The 20,473-nt window shown below is 49.4% G+C and overlaps 1 protein-coding gene across 1 annotated transcript in view; it reads left to right on the top strand.

Moving 5' to 3' along the window:
- Positions 1 to 20,473, top strand: part of BACE2 (beta-secretase 2) — a 78,881-nt gene that overhangs the window by 42,355 nt on the left and 16,053 nt on the right. The window contains exons 3-5 of the mRNA XM_074983418.1: positions 5,409 to 5,625; positions 8,185 to 8,313; positions 18,945 to 19,079. Coding sequence (XP_074839519.1) covers positions 5,409 to 5,625; positions 8,185 to 8,313; positions 18,945 to 19,079 — 481 coding nt within the window. The remainder of the gene's footprint in view (positions 1 to 5,408; positions 5,626 to 8,184; positions 8,314 to 18,944; positions 19,080 to 20,473) is intronic.

The raw sequence follows: 20,473 nt of genomic DNA, 5'->3' as shown, positions 1-20,473 counted from the left end.
TGGATGCGTTCGCTCGGCTGGCCGAGGGCCTGGCCGCCCGGGGTCACCCTGCCTGCACTCCTGACCACGTCAAGAGTAAGGTGAAGGAGCTGCGGCAGGGTTACGCCCGGGGCCCGGGATGTGGCCAGCCGATCTGGGGCCACCCCCGCCACTTGCCCCTTTTACAGAGAGCTCAGGGAAATCCTGGGCCCCCGGCACACCTCCTCCCCGCCGGCCACTCTTGATACATTGACTGATGAGCCCCAGCAGGCCCCGGAGGCAAGCCCCGCACCCCAGGGGCCCCCCCAGGAGCCTACCCCTGGGGGACCAGAGGAGGAGGAGGACGAGGGGGAATCCTCCTCCAGCAACGGGGGGCTCCACATCGCGCTGCCATCCTGGACCTCCAGCAGGGCGTCCGCCCACAGGGTGTCACCTGACCGTGGGAGCGGACCGTCAGGTATGTACCTCCCCCGGTGCACACCCCTGGGGTTGAGGGTCGGGGACAACAGACATGACCAGGGCCCTCCACATGCCCACATGACCGTGGCCCCAAGGACAGCAGTGGCATGTCCCTCAGAAGAGTGCATCAGCCCCTGCCCCCCCCACCCCGCATGACAGTGCCATGCCCCATCCCTGGGGATGGGGGAAGCGGAACCTGGGGTCCCCCGGGGGGAGGGGGTGGGACACCCATCAGCAGCAGCAGCATCTCCCGGCTACGGGGATGGGGAACCAGCAGCAGAGGGGTGGGGGGACAAGTGCCACGGCTCAGGGGCCACACTAACGGCTGTCTCCACTCTTCTTCCCCCCCGTGTTCCGCAGCTGCACCATCAGAGGGCCCGGAGAGCGCCGGCGAGGTGTCAGTGGTCCCAGAGAGCCCACTGGGGCCATTGCTGTAGTCCAGCCCCTCAGTGGAGCACCGACCAGCCCCAGGGTGGGACCGACGGTGGACCCAGCACCACCACCGGACGGTGACGGACCCCCAGCTGCTGGCGACCCTGCAGTGGCAGCTGGAGGTCTCGGAGCAGCGCCTGTGGGTGGACAAGCGGCGCCTCCAACTGCAGGAGCGGGCGCTGGCCTGGCGCCAGGAGGCATGGGGGGCCTTTTTGCGTACTTTTGAGCGCATCGCGGACTACCTGGCTCCCCATGCCGCGCTGGCCGCCACTGTGCCCACCCTGCCTGCTCCATCCACCGCTCCACCCACCGTCCCACTGCCGTCCGCCACCGAGGGGCCTTCCGCCAAGGGGGACCTGGGGCCTGCTGACACCCGCCAGCCGTATCTGCCGGTTCGGCTGGCCCCCAGCCAGCCTCGGCCAGGGCTGAGGCTGAGGCGAGGGTCGCGCCCGCCAACCCCCAGCGCTGGACATTAGGGGGTGCAGGGCCCAGGACGTGCCCCCCCTTGTACATATCTCCATTATGTTGTATATAGTTTGTATTAGACCCCTGTTATTTTATGATACCTGCCCCCCCATGTAAATAGTTCTCCCCTTCCTTCTGTTCCACTGTTTGTTTATCATAAATATATAATATATTTGTAGTAATAATATAATAAGAGAATTCACCGTTTTGTGGTTTCACGAACAACAGGTCTATTTTTATTTGCAAGAAAAGTAGGGGGGGTGCTCTTGGTTGTTCTGTGGTGTGGGCGTAGGGGCAGGGAGTGTTGTGGAGGATGAGGGGGGTGCAGTGGGGGGCCTGCCAGCGTTCACCCTGTGGCCTGGTTGAAATGGGCCCGCAGGGCCTCCCGGACCCAGGTCCCCTCGGGGTCCACCTGGCGACTGGGGGCAGCGGGTGGCTGCACGTCAGCCCTGCCAGCCTCCATAGCCCAGCCCTGAAAGAATGCCTCCCCCTTGCTCTCCACCAGGTTGTGGAGTGCACTGCACGCACCCCCAATCTGGGGGATGTTGGTGGGGCCCGCATCAAGGCAGGTGAGGAGACACCTCCAGCGCCCTTTGAGGCGGCCAAATGTGCGCTCAACCACCTGGCGCGCATTGTTCAGGTGCGTGTTGAAGCGCTCCTGGCTGGCTGTGAGATGGCCCATGTAAGGGTGCATGAGCCAGGGCCGGAGGGGGTACACCGCGTCTGTGACGATGCAGAGGGGCATCGTGGTGTCCCGCACAGGGATCTCCCGCTGGGGGATGTAGGTCCCTGCCTCCAGCCGGCAGCACAGGCCCGAATTCCTGAACACCCGGGTGTCGTGGGTGCTGCCAGGCCAGCCAACATAAATGTCCAGGAAGCGGCCCCGGCTGTCCACCAAGGCCTGGAGGACCACCGAATGGTAGCCCTTCCTGTTCAGGAAGCATCCTCTGCTGTGCTCCGGAGCTCGGATGGGGATATGGGTCCCATCCAGAGCCCCGAAGCAATTTGGGAAGCCCAGGCTGGCAAACCCCGCGATGGCAGCATCCAGGTCCCCAAGCCACAACGAGCCTGTGGAGGAGCAGGGCATTGATGGCGCAGACGACCTGCAGGGGGAGGACATGGGAGAGCACCAGTGAGGGGTGTGCAGGGTGTGTCTGGCCCTCCCCTCCACCCCCAGGGCTCCCCTTCACCCCCAGGGCAGCCTCCCCCTCCCCGTGGGTCCTCTTACCTCCATGAGGACAGCGCCGACGGTGGCCTTGCAGACGCCAAACTGCTGCCCCACGGATCGGTAGCTGTCTGGAGTGGCCAGCTTCCAGACAGCGATGCCGACCCGTTTCTCCACGCTGAGGGCACACCGCATGGCGGTGTCCTGGTGCCTGAGTGCGGGGGTGAGCCACTGGCAGAGCTCCAGGAATGTCTGCCAGCTCATATGAAAGTTCTGGAGCCAGTGGTCGTCGTCCCACTTGCCGAGCACCAGCTGCTCCCACCAGTCGGTGCTCGTGGGGTAGCTCCACAGCCGGCGGCGGGCGGGGGGGGCAGGGCGTGGAGGACAGCAGGGTCTGGGGTTGCTTCCTCCTCCCCTTGGGGCAGCTCCTCTTCTGTGACTAAAAGGTGATCAGCTGCCTCCTGCATGGCATTGAGCAGGGCGAGCACTACTCCTGCAGGGGCGGGTGTGTGGACCTGTGGCGGCGGCTGCTGCTGCTGCTGCTGCTGCTGCTGGGGGTCCATAACTGCTTCGCCGAGGTGTGCGTGCCTATGGCTCTGCAAACTGCGTGCTGTGCAGGCTGAATGTGTCTGGGAGGGGCCCTTTAAGGGAGCGGCTAGCTGTTGCCCCGGAAGTGCTAGTCCGCCCTGTGACCCTGTCTGCAGCTGTTCCTGGCACCCTTATTTCAATGTGTGCCGCTTTGGCGTGTAGACGCTCCCCTGCAGTGCCTACTTCGATGTGGTGCTGACCAACGTCGATGCTGAACGTCGACAGCACCAGCCCTGGAGGACGTGTAGACGTTATTCATCAAAATAGCTTATTTCGATGTCGCTACATCGAAATAAGCTATTTCAATGTAGCATTCACGTGTAGACGTAGCTTATATGGAGAAACGGGGAGCCTTCTGTGCAATATTAGGTGCTTGTGCAGTCTATTGTACTCCAGATTCACTGTCGCAACTGGATGACTTTTTTCTCTGGCTTTTTCTCTGGCTCTGCCCTGTTACAGAGTAAGTTGACAGGGAAGGAAGCAAGTGAGTTGCCCAGCTTCCACTTGTTTCTTGGGAGCAGGGAGAAACATCTGGAATCCTTTAAACAAAAATTATGCACAGTCATGTTCATTTTCAAGGAAAACAACCACTGAGGTACATTAATGTGATAACCAAGTAGGTGAGGGGCTCCCACTGCAATTTCAAAAAAGACATCCAGCTCTAGAAAGAGGAATGGCAGGTACATGGAAGAGGTTTTCTGTCCCTAGAGGTTGGATAATTTTTTATGTCTATGTCTTACTTTAAGTATGTAAAGTAAACTGTTCAACTCCATTGTGATCTGTAAAGGTATAATGTACAAACTTGTGTTGCATAGGCTGGCTGTAAGCTAAACTCTGATGCTCATGGGAATCTTGAGGAAACAGATTTATATTAACCCCCAGGCAAGTTTTGCTTGGCTTTGGATTTTGATGCAAAAGTTTTTCATCCAGCGCATCTTCATGTATAACTGAATATGAATGTGTGCAGAGAATCAAATGCAGATGGTTCAATAACCACAGCTTGTCTTAATGTATATTCACTGCTAGATATTTGAGATTGCACCAATACGTAATACTGTCTTGTGTATTTACACACATATAGACCTTACTGTGAAATTCCCTAATTTGAAGCTCCCAGCAAATGTGATTCTTGCTCTGTGATTTTAAAGATGTATTAAACTGAATTGAGCTTGTCATTTGGCAGTAAAATGTTGACTCAAGGGAAACTGGACCAAAAGTGAATTGCAAGGAATTTGAGATTCTTCACTCTCCTACAGTGGTCAAAAATAATCATTGCAAAATTCTTAATTTGGTAGCCATGGTCATCTTGGACACAGGGCTTTCAAAGTTAAAATCTTCATAGTCTTATTTTAGGGCCTTTTGCCAAGGCTCCTAAACGTGGCTCACACTTTTTTATCTTTTAAAGAATGTCTATTGGCATGTCTGTGCTGAAAAAAAAGGATTGGGCTATGGCAATTCCATTTTTGGACACCCACCCTCCTTCTCCTCCCCCTCACGTCCCCAGTGTAGTTCACATGTGCTTGATGAAACCCTCCCTGATTCTGCTGTCATTGAAATCAAGGAAAAAACTCCCACTGACTTCAAGTCCAGAGCATTACAGGGTTCAGAATGCTCTGCTCACTTTCCTCAGGAAGTGGGATCATACCAACTTTACCTCATCTTTCTCCTTGTAGTCTTCAAACCTAATAGCTTCATAAACATTTAGTTTCTAAAACCTTTCATGGACTTGACCCTTCCTTCCTTCCTTCCAGAATTCATGAATCCTAAACTTCTTTCTTCCTCAGGTCTATAGAGAACTTTTCTCCCTCCTCCTGTAAGTCAGAGTCACTATTAAATAGAATCATAGAATCATGGGGCTGGAAGGGACCTCAGGAGGTCATCTAGTCTGGCCCCCCGCTTCAAGCAGGATCAACCCCAGCTACGTCATCCCAGCCAAGAACTTGTCAAGTTGGGACTTAAAAACCTCTAGGAATGGAGAATCCACCACCCCAATAGGCAACGCATGCCAGTGCTTCACCACCCTCCTGGCGAAGTAGTTTTTCCTAATATCCAGCCTACTTCTCTCCTTCTGTAACTTCAGACCATTGCTCCTTGTTCTGCCATCTGTTGCCACTGAGAACAATTTCTCTGTCCTCTTTAGAGCACCCCTTCTAAGCATCTTTTTTAAATTACAATTAAGATGATCACAAATGCATGTAACTTATGTTTTGTTGATATATAACTAGGAATTATATTCCTGATTACTGCAAATAGAATGGTTAATAATGTTAATAAGGTGTTTCTGTAAAATCATTCAGTTAGCGTGGCATTTCAATTTCAGGTCAAGTACATACAAGTCGCAAGGCACCGAGGTCACTGTTCGTTATACTCAAGGAAGTTGGGTTGGAGTGCTTGGTACTGACATCATTACTATTCCAAAGGGAATCAATGGCACTTACACTATCAACATTGCTACCATTCTGGAATCGGAGAATTTCTTTCTACCGGGAGTTAAATGGCACGGGATCCTAGGACTTGCCTATGATGCCTTAGCAAAGGTAAGGCTCCTTCCCCACCTTTCCACATTTAAAATAAATCGAAAATAATAAATGGGTAATGAAAGAACGTGTTTTTTGAATAGCATGGAACACTCCCCTAAAGATGTTAGGCTTTTTGTTTTCCTCCTCCTCCTCCATAAGCCCTTCGTGGCTTAGTGGTCAAGGCTTTCTCTCAGTTACCCTGTATCCAGTAGGAACCTGTCAAGCTTGGGTAATTCCAGCAATGTAAATGGAGATGCTACCTTCCCAACTCCCCACCTCCAAGTGATGATTTAGGCATGTCTGGTGGCCAGTGATCCATCTAGGTTGAACAGTCTTCTAGAGGTGGAAGGGTTGGCTGTTAAAGAAACTCCAACACCTGGGTAAGTAAAATCTGGTAGGAGACCTCATGCCTTCTAATATGTATAAGGCTGGGGTGTGGCATGTTGTTTGTGAGACACTTGAGGTATGGTGGAAGCTGGTGCACGTACTAGGCAAAGCTGCACCTTGCTTAGTTGACTTCAAACAAAAACCAAACATATATTAATATTCAGTGCACATACATCTGTAACATAAGAGGAAAAACTTTTACAAATCATGTTTAGAGTGTATTGTTTTTGTAAAACATGTGCAGCCCTGCTATGAAAGAGTCAAGTAATATGGAGAGAAAAGATCAAATTTACAGTAACTAGAGATCGGAGGTAAAAAGCAGACCACCCACGCTACCTTAACTCTACATTCATAGTGATGCCCTGAGAAATACAGAACTTCAAACTTACCCATTTATAGCATTCTGGCTACATCTACACTAGCATTCCTCTTTTGAAAGAGGCATGCAAATGAGGCAAATTGAAAATGCATATGAGGTGCAGATTTACATACCTGGCACCTCATTTGTATATTCCTTCTGAAAGAGCTTCTTTTGAAAGAAGGAAAAACAGTATAGACATGGCTCTTTCAAAAGTAATCCCCATCTTCGAAAGAACCCTTCTTCCTATATTTTTTACGAAGAAGTATTCTTTTGAAGATGGGGTTTACTTTTGAAAGAGCCACGTCTACACTGCTTTTCCTCTTTTGAAAGAGTATGCAAATAGGGTGCCAGCTATGTAAATCTGCACCTCATTTGCATTTTTCAATTTTCCTCATTTGTATTCCTCTTTCAAAAGAGGCATGCTACTGTAGACACAGGCACAGTGTTTATTTGTTGCCACCAGAATTAGAATGCTTTACTCCTAATGAGGTGGTAATCATATTGGCTTCAGCCTTCCTTACTCTCCAACGCTGTCACCAGGGGTAGCAGGCAGGGAAGAAAGCTATATTTCAAATTGCTTATTAGGCAAATAGTGCACCCAAGGATTTTGCTCTCCTTATTAAGGCTTTCGTGCTGTAAAGTTGTAAGGATGCTCAGATCATAGGATCAGCTTTAGTAATCTTATGTGCCAAACAAATAGCCAACAGTTATGAGATGCGGGATTGATCTATCTCAGTATAAAACCTGCCTAGGCTAACTGTTCTCACAGAAAGTGCCAAACCAGTACAGGGCCACAGTATCACTCTTTGGAGTATTGTATTGTATGATACCAATTGTTAAACCAAGGCTACGTCTACACTAGCCAAAAACTTCAAAATGGCCATTTCCATGGCCATTTCGAAGTTCACTAATAAAGCGCTGAAATACATATTCAGCACCTCATTAGAATGCAGGCAGCCGCAGCACTTCGAAGTAGCTGGGGTCCTCTCAAAAAGGAGCCCTGTCTGGACGAGCTGCGTGGCGGCAAGCCACATCAATTTCGAAGTCTCCTTATTCCTATCTGCTCATAGGAATAAGGGGACTTTGAAGTAGCCGGGGTCCTTTCGAAAAGGAGCCCCTTCTGGATGTGCCGCGTCAATTTTGAAGTGCCGCGGCCGCTGGCATTCTAATGAGGTGCTGAATATGTATTTCAGCGCTTCATTAGTAAATTTCGAAATGGCCATTTGCATGGCCATTTTGAAGTTTTTGGCTAGTGTAGACATGGCCCAAGAGTTAAGTATATTAAGCGCATTTTCATATTCCATCATTTTCAAAGGAGACTTTGAGATATTGAAGCTTAGACTTAAAATCTGAAGTCCTGGATGATTCATGTCTAAAATGCTGCCATTAGATGGTGGGAAAAGTGGCAGGAAAAACGATTCTTCTAATGACCCACAATGCAATCTATGGCAAGTACTTCTGCAGAAATTGACTGTACTTGGATGCATTTAGTCACAAAATGTGTAGGCTGTTTCAGGAGCCAACGCTGCAAACAGTGGGTACACTGATGTCTTCTGGATGCCTGTAACAATGGCCAAGAATAAAAGTGTGTGTAAGAAATGACAAAAAGTGTGTTCCATTCTTCTGTTAATGAATTATTTAAACTAGTGTGTTTGTTTTATCCCTCAGTTTTCAGAAATTCATCCTACTCTGGTAAAAAAGGGATTTTACGCAATTGATTTTGCATGTTTCTGCAAAAAGCTTTTTAAAATGGCTATTAATGCAGTTTGTCCTCTGTGTAAATATTCATGCATTTATCTGTTTTTCTTTTCTTTTCCTATGTACTTTAGCCTTCAAGTTCTGTGGAGACATTCTTTGATTCACTTGTGAGCCAAGCAAAGATTCCCAACATTTTCTCCTTGCAGATGTGTGGTGCTGGAATGCCTGTGTCTGGAAATGGTACCAACGGAGGTAGTCTTGTGGGTATCTGTCAGTCTGAAATGGAAAAATCATCCAAACTAATCACGCTCTCACCTCCCAAAATCAATAAACATAGGAAGTCTGTTTTTAATTTTTCAAAGTTAGTGCTTCTTTATCCTTTCTATCCTTCATACACTTAATTCATTACCTTTTTTTATGTTTTTACCCCCTTGAGTCATCCACTATGTTTTATACTACATTTTGTCTTTTTAACTAGACAGAAGCACTGTCCTTTAACATCTTCACTCTGGGCCAGATTCACCACATCAGGTCACACTGAATTGTATCTTACTCGGCAAGTCACAGAACTCCAATTAATAGAAATGCTTGGAATGAAGCCGTACTTGATGGAAATAAGGCTGGGTGAATGTGGTCCCTAATCCTTACAAATTTTTGCTACACTTACTTTTGACAAATGTATAAATTAATATACTTGGTAAATGTTTGTGACAACAGACAAATTCTGATCCTGTTGAACATAAGAATGCTAATAGGCATCGGCTAGCCCAGTATCTTGTCTTGTGACGGTGGTTAGTGGCAGATGCTTTAAAAGGGATACTTCTGAGTTAGTCCCAGCATCTGTCAGTTGGAGGTCTTCTAAGGACACGTGGAGCATGGGATTAGGGGCCTGACCATATTTGCTAATAGCCATCAATGGACCTATCCCCCATGAATTAATTCTTTTTTGAACCTAGTTATCCTTTTGACCTTCACAATATTCCGTAGCAATGAATTCGACAGGTGGACTGTGCATTGTGTGAAGAAATACTTCCTGGTGTTTGTGTTTAAACATGCAGCCTATTAATGTAATTGGGTGACCTCTATTTCACTTATCGGAGGGGTAGCCTTGTTAGTCTGGATCTGTAACAGCAACGAAGGGTTCTGTGGCACCTTGTAGACTAACAGAAAAGTTTTGAGCATGAGCTTTCATGAGCACAGACTCACTTCATCAGATGCTGATCCAGTGAAGTGAATCTGATCCTCACGAAAGCATCTGACGAAGTGAGTCTGTGCTCGTGAAAGCTCATGCTCAAAACTTTTCTGTTAGTCTATAAGGTGCCACAGAACCCTTCGTTGCTCTGTTTCACTGTTCACCCTCTTTGCCAGATTCTTAAGGGACCCTGCTATTTACTTCTTTCCACTATGAAAAATGACACTTATCCCTACCCTTCAGTTCCAATGTTTTAACCAGTTATTGATTCATGAGAGGAACTTCCTTCTTATCCTAGACTCTTAGCACATTAAGTAGTCATTTGGTGAGGAGCCTTGTCAAAGGCCCACTATATGAATCCACTGGACCATCCTTGCTGACATGCTTGTTGACAACCCAGGGCTGTGTCTAGACTAGCTCCCAACTTCGAAGGGGGCATGGCAATTAGGGTGTTGGGAGATTACTAATGAAGTGCTGCACTGCATATGCAGCATTTCATTAAGCTAAATCTCCCCCACGGCAACTTCGAAGTGTGAAACTTTGAAGTGCTGGCTTGCATGTACAGGAACTTCAAAGTAGCACAGGCACTTCCAAGTACCCGCGGCTGACCTGCATCTACACACAAGCTAGCACTTCAAAGTTCCAAGCTTAGAAGCTGCTGCAGGGTGGGATTTAGTCTAATGAAGTGCTGCATATGCACTGCAGCACTTCATTAGTAATCTCCCAACACCCTAATTACCATGCCCACTTCTAAGTTGGGGCAAGTGTAGACACAGCCATAAAGTATTCTAACAGATTGGTGAAGGATGATTTCCCTTCACAAAAGCTGTTTTGACTCTTCCCCAGCACATTGTGTTCACCTAGGTCTCTGATAATTCTGTTCCTTACTATAGTTGCTGTTTGCCTCATGTTCTAGTAAGGCTTACTAGCCTAGAATTGCTAGGATCACCTTTTAACAACACTCCACATTACATTATCTACTCTGCAGTCAGCTGTTACTTAGGATGATTTAAGCAATAGTTTACACACTATAGTGAATAGTTCTGCAGTTTCATATCTGTGTCCCTTCAGAACTTGTAAACACCACCTGACCCTAATGATCTTATTACAGTTGACTTATCAGTTTGACCACCTCTCGTGACACGTCAATCTGAGACAGTTCCTCAAATTCATCCTCTAAAAAACAATGGCTCAGATGGTGTTATCCGGAGCTTCCTGGACTCCCAGCAGGGGTAAATTTAGCTCTTCATTCCAAGCAGAGTAAGGGATAATTCAACAAACTCAATTTTCCTCTGGTCAAGGAGGAATATAATAAGTATTCTCCTCACTTTCTGATAAGCAGAAATTGCCATCTGAATTTGACCTTGTCTCCAAAAGTCTGTTTCCAAATTAACCCTTAACAATTTGGTGTTCTGTTTGAATTAATTCATGGTGGCTGAATGCACGTAATATGGCTGCAGTTAGCTGAATCACCTTCTGAGGTATACACATGCCTCAGTTCAGGGATCTGTCCCTCCTCATCTGCAGTGAAGCCTAACAAGGCAAAGACTTCACTTAGCTTTCACACAACAGCCTTGCATTTGGTTTTCTGTTAGCATCTCAACTTTCCAGTGGCCCCACTGGTTTTTGGAGGCTTCCTGCTTCTAATATATTTTTAAAAAAAAATGCTTTTGTGGGTTTAGCTAGTTACTCTTCAGATTAACTCTTGACCAGTCTTCTTATACTTGCCAGAATGTCTGCATCTTTCTGTTTTCCTCAGTAAGATTTGACTTCCAGTTTTTAAAGGATGTCTTTTTGCCACTAACAACCTCTTTTACACCACTGTTTAGCCATGTTGGCATTTTTCTGGTCTTCCCCCCTCATCCCCCCGTATATTTTCAATTTGTGATCTACATTTAGCCTGAGTCTGTACTGAAGTGTTTTTAAACTGCCTCCATGCAGTTTGCAGGCATTCACCCTTGGAATTTTTATTTTTCATTGAAGTATCTTCCTTTATTTCTTTTTAGTTCTCCTTTTTTAAGCTAAATGATTCTGTATGAGTTTCTTTGGCACTTTTCTCCTGCGAAAGGTTATATTTAATTACTGGTGCTGAGCAGGTCAGCTGCATTCACCTCATGGATCAGATGTTGTGCTCTTCTTCAGACTTAATAAAGAATTGCTTCTCTTCTGTGGGTTTCGGGACAAGCTGCTTTAAAAAGTAGCCATTAATGTGCCCAGTAACTTTATTTTCTACATCCTGTCCTGAGCTGATACAAACCTAGTAAATATGAGGATTGTCGAAATTGCCCTTTGGTGGGTTTTTTTTTTTTTTTTGCCTTTTCGGCCTGTTTGATTTCCTTGAGCATTTCACAATCGTCAACATCCTGGTCAGGTGACATTCTGGTCAGGTGACTTGTTGTATAATCCTGCTACAATACTTCTATTGTTCAAACCTGGAATTCCTTTCCGCAGAGACTTAGGTATTGACTAAAGATTTTGACTTTGACTGCTTTCTTTCACTGTAGGGCCACTCACCCATCAGCACAAATTACTCTGTCATTCCTGTCTATTTTGTACCCTGCTATTAGTGTGTCCCATTGGTTGTCTTCATTCCACCAGATTTCCATAATGACTGTTAATATCAATATCCTCATTTAATGCCAAGCACTGTAGTTGTTCTTCGAGTGTCCCCGTGGGTGCTCCACATTAGGTGTCGGGCTCGCCCGGCGCCGCAGATCGGATCTTCCAAGCAGTTTCTGCCGGACCGCACGTGCGCCGGTGCGCGCCGCTCCCTTGCGTGCTCCTGGCCACGTGCGCGATCCGGTCCCCGCCAGTTCCTCTTAACCGCCGTCGGCTGCAGACGGAATCCGACTAGGCTACGGCCAAGTTAGCGTATTCAATGGTTTTAGCAGCCTACGGCCATGAGCCCTCCTGCCACGGCAGGCTATCGGAGGGGGGGAAAACAGCACAGGGAAGGTGCTAAGTACCCCCATTAACAACTAAAAGACTCACCAACAATGTCCTCTTCAGGATTCAAGAAATGTGAGTCTTGCCGAGAGGCAATGCCAGCGTCTGATGGGCACAGCCACTGTATAAGGTGCCTTGGGGAGTCCCATGTCACGCAGAAATGCTCCTTCTGTGCAAAATTAACAGCCAGAGCAAGGAAGGACAGGGAGATGCGGCTTAAAATGCTGCTATTCGACAAGGCCCTCCAGCCAGACGTGCCGGAGCGGCCGCAGCAAGAGGGACCCTCCGGGGCCCATAAAAGGAAAGCTGCCTCCCTCACCCCATCAGCGCAAAAACGGAGGAAAGTCTCCCCAACCCGATCCCTGCCGGCAGGAACAGCGAGTGGGACGGGAGGAGCGCACAGCCCCCAGCCGCAGCAACAGCTGATCGGCGGCGGCACGGAGAGCCACGTGGAGGCGGCTCAGCCTCTGATGATCAAACAGCCGCCCCGCACCGCAGGCAGGGCAGCGGCTAAACGAGCGCCGGTACCGGCGGCACCGCAGGCAGCGGCACCAACCCCCAGGGAACCAGAGGTGCAGAGCGCGCAGGCACGCAGCCTGCAGGCACCGGAGGACACCGCCCGTGCGGCACCGCCCAAGAGCGTGCTGAGCGCGGCACGGACGGGGCCAAGATCCCCTGCACGTCAGGGGGCGGAGCCACCCCCTCAAGGGAGGGGGAAGGCTGCACAGAAAACAAGGCACCGCAGCCCCTCTCCAGACAGGGCTGCAGAGTTGCCTTCTCTCAGCCCTCCGCTCATGCTGCGGACTCCAACTAGAAGGCAGGGGTACCCCCTAGCCTACCCGGAGCCCCCATCTCCATTTTTACAACCAGCCTCGCCCTGGCTGGGACCACCTTCACTCTTCTTGGGGTTTGAGCTGCTGGAGTACTATCACAAATCACTCTCTCCAGTGTCCCATGTCTCTCAACGATCTCGCTCCCCCAGACGCAGGGGGTATGCACCAAGGGAGTGGTCCGGGTCACCTTCCCAAGAACAGTGCCCATGCTGCCATGGTCGTCCCTATCACGCGGGGCATAGACACCACCGGCATTCTACCAGGGAAAGATCCCCACAGACGGTTCCGTATCCCCAAGGGCAATCGCGAACAGGGACAGAGACTCAAGTATCTCAGGGGGAACTGGTTATGGAACCCTGAGATTTTCCCTCGCAAGCTTCCAGCGAGTGGATGTACCATCGCCAACAGGAACCAGAAGGGTCCAGAGAGGCGTATCCTAGTGGTTCCTCGCTCTCCTCCCCGGACGGGGCTACGGCCCCGGGGGACGTCCATCCTCCGGATGATCTCAAACAGTTTCAAGAGCTGTTTAAAAGGGTGGCCTTCACGTAAGGCATCCAGACAGCAGAGGTGCAAGAGAAACACCATAAGCTCCTCAAAAATCTGAGACCTCCGGCCTCCTCCAAAATAGCAATACTGCTTGACGAAGCAATCTTGGAGTCCGCCACTACGATATGGCAGACCCCTGCGACTATTCCGCCTGTCCACAAGAGAGCGGATAAGAAATACTTCGTGCCGGCGAAGGGCATGGAGTTCCTGTTCAGCCACCCACAGCCAAATTCCTTGGTGGTAGAGTCGTTGCAACAAAGATCAAAGACATCTCAATTCAAGACAGGGGGAACAGACAAAGATGCCAAGAAGCTAGAGCTGTTCGGCAGAAAGGTCTACACCTCCTCCACACTACTGTTGCGAATGGCAAATTACGCAGCGCATCTAGCAAACCACAATTTCGACAACTACACTAGGTTAACCTCCCTCATGGACTCGCTTCCAGGGGACAAGAAACCGGTGCTCAAGGCCATCGTGCAAGAAGGCTACGTGGCCTCGAGGACGGGAGTTCAGATCTCCCTGGATGTTGCGGACACAGCAGCATGCTCCACAGCTACGGCAGTGGTGATGTGAAGGGAGTCCTGGCTCCAGACTTTGGGTATACCGAGGGATCTGCAGGCAAAGATCGTCGATCTTCCCTTCGACACACAGAAGCTGTTTGCTGAATCAACTGACCCAGTCCTTCATTCCAGTAAAGACTCAAGAGCCACACTTAGGACCCTGGGGATTTATACCCCTCCATACAGAAAGAAAAAGTACTACCCTCAACAAAGACGGTACCAGTACCAGCAACAGCATCCCCAGTACCACAGGGGTTACGAGCAAGGGCGACATCAACAGCACCAGCAGTACAGAACTCCCAGGCGACGTTCACAACAGAGCCGTGCGTCCTCGGGGCAGGGCCAAAGGCCACAAGTTTGACACACAGATCCAGGGCTGCGCCGTCACTACCATCGCACAAGGTCATCCGAAGCTGTTATTCCACCATCGCCTCCGACCATTCTACGACCAGTGGCAAAGGATCACCACAGACAAATGGGTGCTGGAGATCATAGCCACGGGGTACGCCATCCCCTTCCAGTCGCTCCCACCGCCACAACCTCCACCCAGGCCCCACCTCCAGGAGGCCTCCCACGTAGCGAGGCTCAAGCAGGAGGTAGACCATCTCATGCTCATAGGGGCAGTGGAAAGAGTGCCGGAGCAACTGCAAGGGAAAGGGTTCTACTTGAGGTACTTCCTCACGGAGAAAAAGACGGGAGGCTGGAGGCCCATCTTACATCTTCGAGGCCTCAACCGGTACCTGCGCAAGCAACGCTTTCGGATGATCACAATCGCCTCCATCCTTACGGCACTGGACGATGGAGATTGGTTCGCAGCCCTCGACTTACAAGACGCGTATTTTCACATAACTATCCATCCGGCTCACCGACGATGCCTCCGGTTCATGGTAGGCAAAGAACATTTTCAATACAAGGTCCTACCGTTTGGCCTCTCCTCGGCCCCCAGAGTCTTCACCAAGACCTTGGCAGTGGTGTCAGCCTACCTGCACAGACGGGGGTATTTATATTCCCGTATCTGGACGACTACCTACTCAAAGGGGCCTCGAAGGAGGAGGTACTACGCATGATACGCATCACAGCAGGCACGTTCTCTTCGCTGGGCCTGGTTATCAATCTGGCAAAATCAAAGATAGACCCCACACAGGACATAGAGTTCATAGGGGCACGCATAAATTCTATTACAGTGAGAGTGTATCTACCAGAGACACGCTTTTGGGCCATCGGCTCCCTCGTGCAAGTCATCACCTTCAGCCCTACGGTGCCGGTTCTGACGTGCTTACAGCTGCTGGGCCACATGGCAGCAGCAACATTCATAGTACAGAACGCCAGGTTATACATGCGCAGCATGCAGCACTGGCTGGCGAGCGTGTACAAACCGGCAGCACACACCGTTCACAGGGTGGTGTTGCCCACAACAGAGGTGCGCAAATCCCTGCAATGGTGGGTAAACCCCAAGAACATGCTAATAGGGGTACCCTTCCACCAACCACAAATATCGTTTTTCCTTACTACAGATGCCTCCCACATAGGGTGGGGAGCACACATGGGCGAAGAGGTGACGCAAGGACTGTGGTCCTCCACAGAACAGTCACTGCACATAAATATACTGGAGCTCAGAGCAGTGTTCAACGCCTGCAGACACTTTCGAGACCATATACAAGGTAAAGTAGTCGGGATCAGTACAGACAATACCTCCACCATGTTTTATATAAATCGGCAAGGAGGAGCTCGGTCCCGTGCCTTATGTGCGGAAGCAGTCCGGTTGTGGAACTGGTGCATCGCCAACAATATAACCTGGAAAGCCTCGTACTTACCAGGTGCTCACAATGTGAAGGCAGACCAGCTGAGCAGGCGTTTTGCACTCACGCACGAGTGGCAGATCCGTCCCGATCTGCTACGACCGATTTTTCACGCATGGGGCTTTCCCCAGATAGACCTGCTTGCCACTCAACACAAGAAGAAGTGCCCACGATTCTGCTCCAGGGCAGGACTGGGACGGGGGTCCCTGGGGGACGCATTCGCGATCTCCTGGAGGGGCCCCCTGCTTTACGCTTTTCCTCCCACAGTGCTGATCCACAAAGTCTTGCAGAAAGCCAGGAGGGAAGGAGCCCGAATGATCCTGATAGTCCCAACGTGGGATCGAGAGCAATGGTTCCCCCTACTCCTGCGCATGTCGGACCGTCCACCGATGCCCCTCCCGGTTGCGCCGGATCTGCTCACGCAAGCCCAGGGGTCCATAGTGCATCTGCACCCCCAAGGCCTGCGACTACAAACGTGGTTAATCCATGGTTCAGCTCCCTAGAGAGCACATGTACGGAGGAAGTGCAACAAGTCCTAGAAAGTAGCAGGAGGACTTCCACCAGGAAGACCTACAAGCAGAAATGGAGTCGCTTCACGGCATGGTGTTCTACCAAACAGCTAGCCCCACTTTCGGTGCCTATACCTGTAATATTAGAGTATCTACTGGACCTCAAGAGAGGAGGACTCTCACTATCCTCGTTAAAGGTCCACCTTGCCGCCATTTCGGCGTTCAGACACGAAGAGGAAGGGCACACGGTGTTCGCCCATCCCATGGTTACCAGGTTCCTCAAAGGGTTGGTAAACCTATACCCCCCTCGGAAACCGCTTCCACCTTCATGGAACTTGGACCTGGTGCTTAATGCGCTAACGGGACCACCGTTCGAGTCTTTAGCCACGGTTTCCCTCCGCCTCCTTACGATAAAGATGACCTTCCTTCTCGCAATCACGTCAGCTCGCAGGGTGAGCGAGCTTGCGGCAGTTATGGCAACGCTACCCTGCACTGTTTTTTCCAAGGAGGCGGTGACTCTACGGCTGCATCCAGCCTTTGTTCCTAAGGTTTCTTCAGAGTTTCATATTAACGAACCTATTGTTTTACCCTCGTTTTATCCAAAGCCTCATAACTCTAACAAAGAGGCGCGCCTACATCTCCTGGACGTGAGGAGGGCACTGGCCTTCTATATAGACGGGACCAAGCGCATCCGGAAAACGGATAGACTCCTGGTCTCTCTCGCTCCCAAATCGAAAGGAGAAGGTCTCTCTTCGCAGAGAATCTCGAAGCACATTGTATCCTGCATAAAAATGTGCTATGAACTCAAGAAGACTCCTTTACTGGCCCCGCCCAGGGCTCACTCCACGAGGGCGGTGGCAGCATCAACAGCCTTTTTCAAGGGCGTTGCGCTAAAGGACATTTGCAGAGCGGCGACCTGGTCATCCTATGACACCTTCGCCAAGCACTACGCCCTTCACGGGGTATTCCAAGAGGATACCCGTCTCCCGACAGCGGTCCTCTCAGGGACAAGCTGTACATGATCCGATTACCCACTTCCTATCTTGGGTTACTGCTGGGTAGTCACCTAATGTGGAGCACCCATGGGGACACTCGAAGAAGAAAGAAAGGTTACTCACCGTAGTAACGGTGGCTCTTCGAGATGTGTCCCCGTGGGTGCTCCACTACCCGCCCATCCTCCCCGCTTCGGATCTCTGTTTAGTGTTTTGCAGGAGCATCCGAGGCAGTTGGTCAAGGAACTGGCGGGGACCGGATCGCACACATGGCCAGGCGCGCGCAAGGGAGCGGCGTGCACCGGCGCATGCGCGGTCCGGCAGAAACTGCTTGGAAGATCCGATCTGTGGCACCGGGCGAGCCCGACACCTAATGTGGAGCACCCACGGGGACACATCTCGAAGAACCACCATTACTACGGTGAGTAACCTTTCTTTCTCCCGCCTTAGTATTTAGTCTTCCAGCATTTGTCAATATTCATTTGTTTGCCTCCAGATGTTCGATTTTTAATGGGATTTTTATGCGTGACTGTTTCTTACTAGCTGCTACATGCACTTTATCAATTTATTTCCTATCCTCTGTGTTAGGATATAGAGTTCCCCCTCTAAATTCATCCTTAAAGGATATCTCTGCCCACACCCCTTGCTCCTCTTCACCTATTGAATTTTCCTAGTTTAAAAAAAATCCTCTGACTTTTTAAAATTCACATGCAAGCAGTCTAGTTCCATTTTGGTTTAATTGGCGCTCATCCTTCTTGCATGGGCTCTTCCTTGCATCAGCGGTTCTGAAGTAACTTGAAACCTGTCTCCCTATCCCATTATGTCATCAATGCAGTCAGAGCCTGCTTTCTTGCATGTGGAACAGGAAGCATTTCAGAAAATGCTACTTTGGAGTCAGTTGGCAGTAAGACTAAGAATTGGCCTTCAATTAAAACTAACTTTAGTGTATTACATATGTGAAGGTCTAGTGCATTCACAATTAACAGAAATAAAAATGCTACAGGAACTACTAATGGTTACGTTGACTCAACTGCTATATTTATATATATTTCTCTTAAGTACATTTTAAAACTGCATTATTAGGCTAGATTAACTTTTTTGTGCTCTTAAGTGGACTTTTAATATGAAGGGCTCAATGTTCTTTCCTTGATGGCCAGATTCAGCTTCAGCAGTACCGTTAAAAATGCTATTTAATGTTAACTCAAGAAGGAAATATCCATAAGGAAATCAATCTGAAGTTGGCAGGCACTGTGGGTACTTGGGATACTTCAAGATGATGTCCTAACTAGTAATTGAACTTGTTAACTGTAGCTAGTTCCCTCCGGCATCTAGCGGTTTCAAATACTTGAAATGTATCCATTTTATTACAGATAATGAAACAATTGTGGTCACCAACTGAAACTTTGCAGATGAAGCCAATAAAATTTCTGTGCCCTATCATGTTTGTCTTAGTTCCTGTGCAAGTACTAAAAACTAGTTGCATGCCTCTGAAGTGTATTATTCTCTCTCTTCAGGTAATGGGTGGAATTGAACCAAGTTTGTACAAGGGTGATATCTGGTATACACCTATAAAGGAGGAATGGTATTACCAAGTTGAAATTCTCAAACTGGAGGTTGGAGGCCAGAATCTGAACTTGGACTGCAGAGAGGTATTTACAATGAGAAACCCATTTGTCTGTAGGTTAAAAAACAAACCAACAAAAAACTCATCGCTTTGTTATAAAACAAAAGTGAAGGAATCTAAGTTAAACTCTGGATTTACAGCTTAAGTGGAAGTATATTGCAGCCCACTTCACGAGATTTACAAGTTGTTGACAACCTGGGGAAAACTGTGTACATATTAAACAGTATGGTGCGAGTGCGTGTGTGTGTGTGTGTGCTCTAATTGATCAGAGGGAATTTAATGACGTTAAAACCAGAAGGAGAAATATAAAGTGAAGCTTCAGGGAAATGTGGTCTCCTATGGTGGTTCCTAATGTAGGAAGTTGGAATTGACCTAGCTAGAAAGTGTAGTGAGACCTAGCTGAAAGTGTAGTGTTTTTTCTTTTTGGAGAACTTGCATCATCTTCACTTTTTCTCTGAGTGGAAAGAGATGAAGATTTTGTTTGTTTGGAACTGTGTTTTAACTAGTAAGCCATACTCCAAAAAGGGCTATGAGTAGATGAGCAGCACTGTGTGCAGTTTTATTTAAGGAGCGCCAAACAAAGCTCCACATCACAGCTATCTGTTGATCCACTCTGTCGACTCAGAGTGGCTGGACCCCCCGGCCACACTCTTGACAGAACGGCCAGCTGGACTCATAGCAGGCAGGGCTGCCCGGTGACCTGGAAGCCCTGTATCTCAACAGAGGGCCCCCCTGAGCATCTACACACCTTTTTTTTTGTTGACAGATTCTGTCAAGAAAGGTGTTCTCCCTCATGGGGGAGAGGCAGAAGGCTCAGCAAAAAAAGTTGAGTTGTTGACAGTACATCAACAGAACACATTTTTAGAGTGGACACGCTGAGGGTTTTGTTGACAAAACCCTTTAGTGTAGATGGAGTCAAAGGGAGAATAGGGACAGAATAGCTGCGTCTACACGTGCACGCTACTTCGAAGTAGTGGCACTAACTTCGAAATAGCGCCCATCGCGGCTACACGCATCGGGCGCTATTTCGAAGTTAACTTCGACGTTAGGCGGCGAGACGTCGAAGTCGCTAACCTCATGAGGGGATCGGAATAGCGCCCTACTTCGACTTTCAACGTCGAAGTAGGGACCGTGTAGACGATCCGCATCCCGCAACGTCAAAATTGCCGGGTCCTCCATGGCGGCCATCAGCTGGGGGGTTGAGAGATGCTCTCTCTCCAGCCCCTGCGGGGCTCTATGGTCACCGTGGGCAGCAGCCCTTAGCCCAGGGCTTCTGGCTGCTGCTGCGGCAGCTGGGGATCCATGCTGCAGGCACAGGGTCTGCAACCAGTTGTAGGCTCTGTGTATCTTGTGTTGTTTAGTGCAACTGTGTCTGGGAGGGGCCCTTTAAGGGAGCAGCTTGCTGTTGAGTCCGCCCTG

The sequence above is a fragment of the Carettochelys insculpta genome, chromosome 1 (assembly GCF_033958435.1).
Source record: "Carettochelys insculpta isolate YL-2023 chromosome 1, ASM3395843v1, whole genome shotgun sequence".
Classification (NCBI taxonomy): Eukaryota; Metazoa; Chordata; order Testudines; family Carettochelyidae; genus Carettochelys; species Carettochelys insculpta.
Note: the sequence above shows the minus strand (reverse complement) of the source record. Positions and strands in the feature narration are given on the sequence as shown.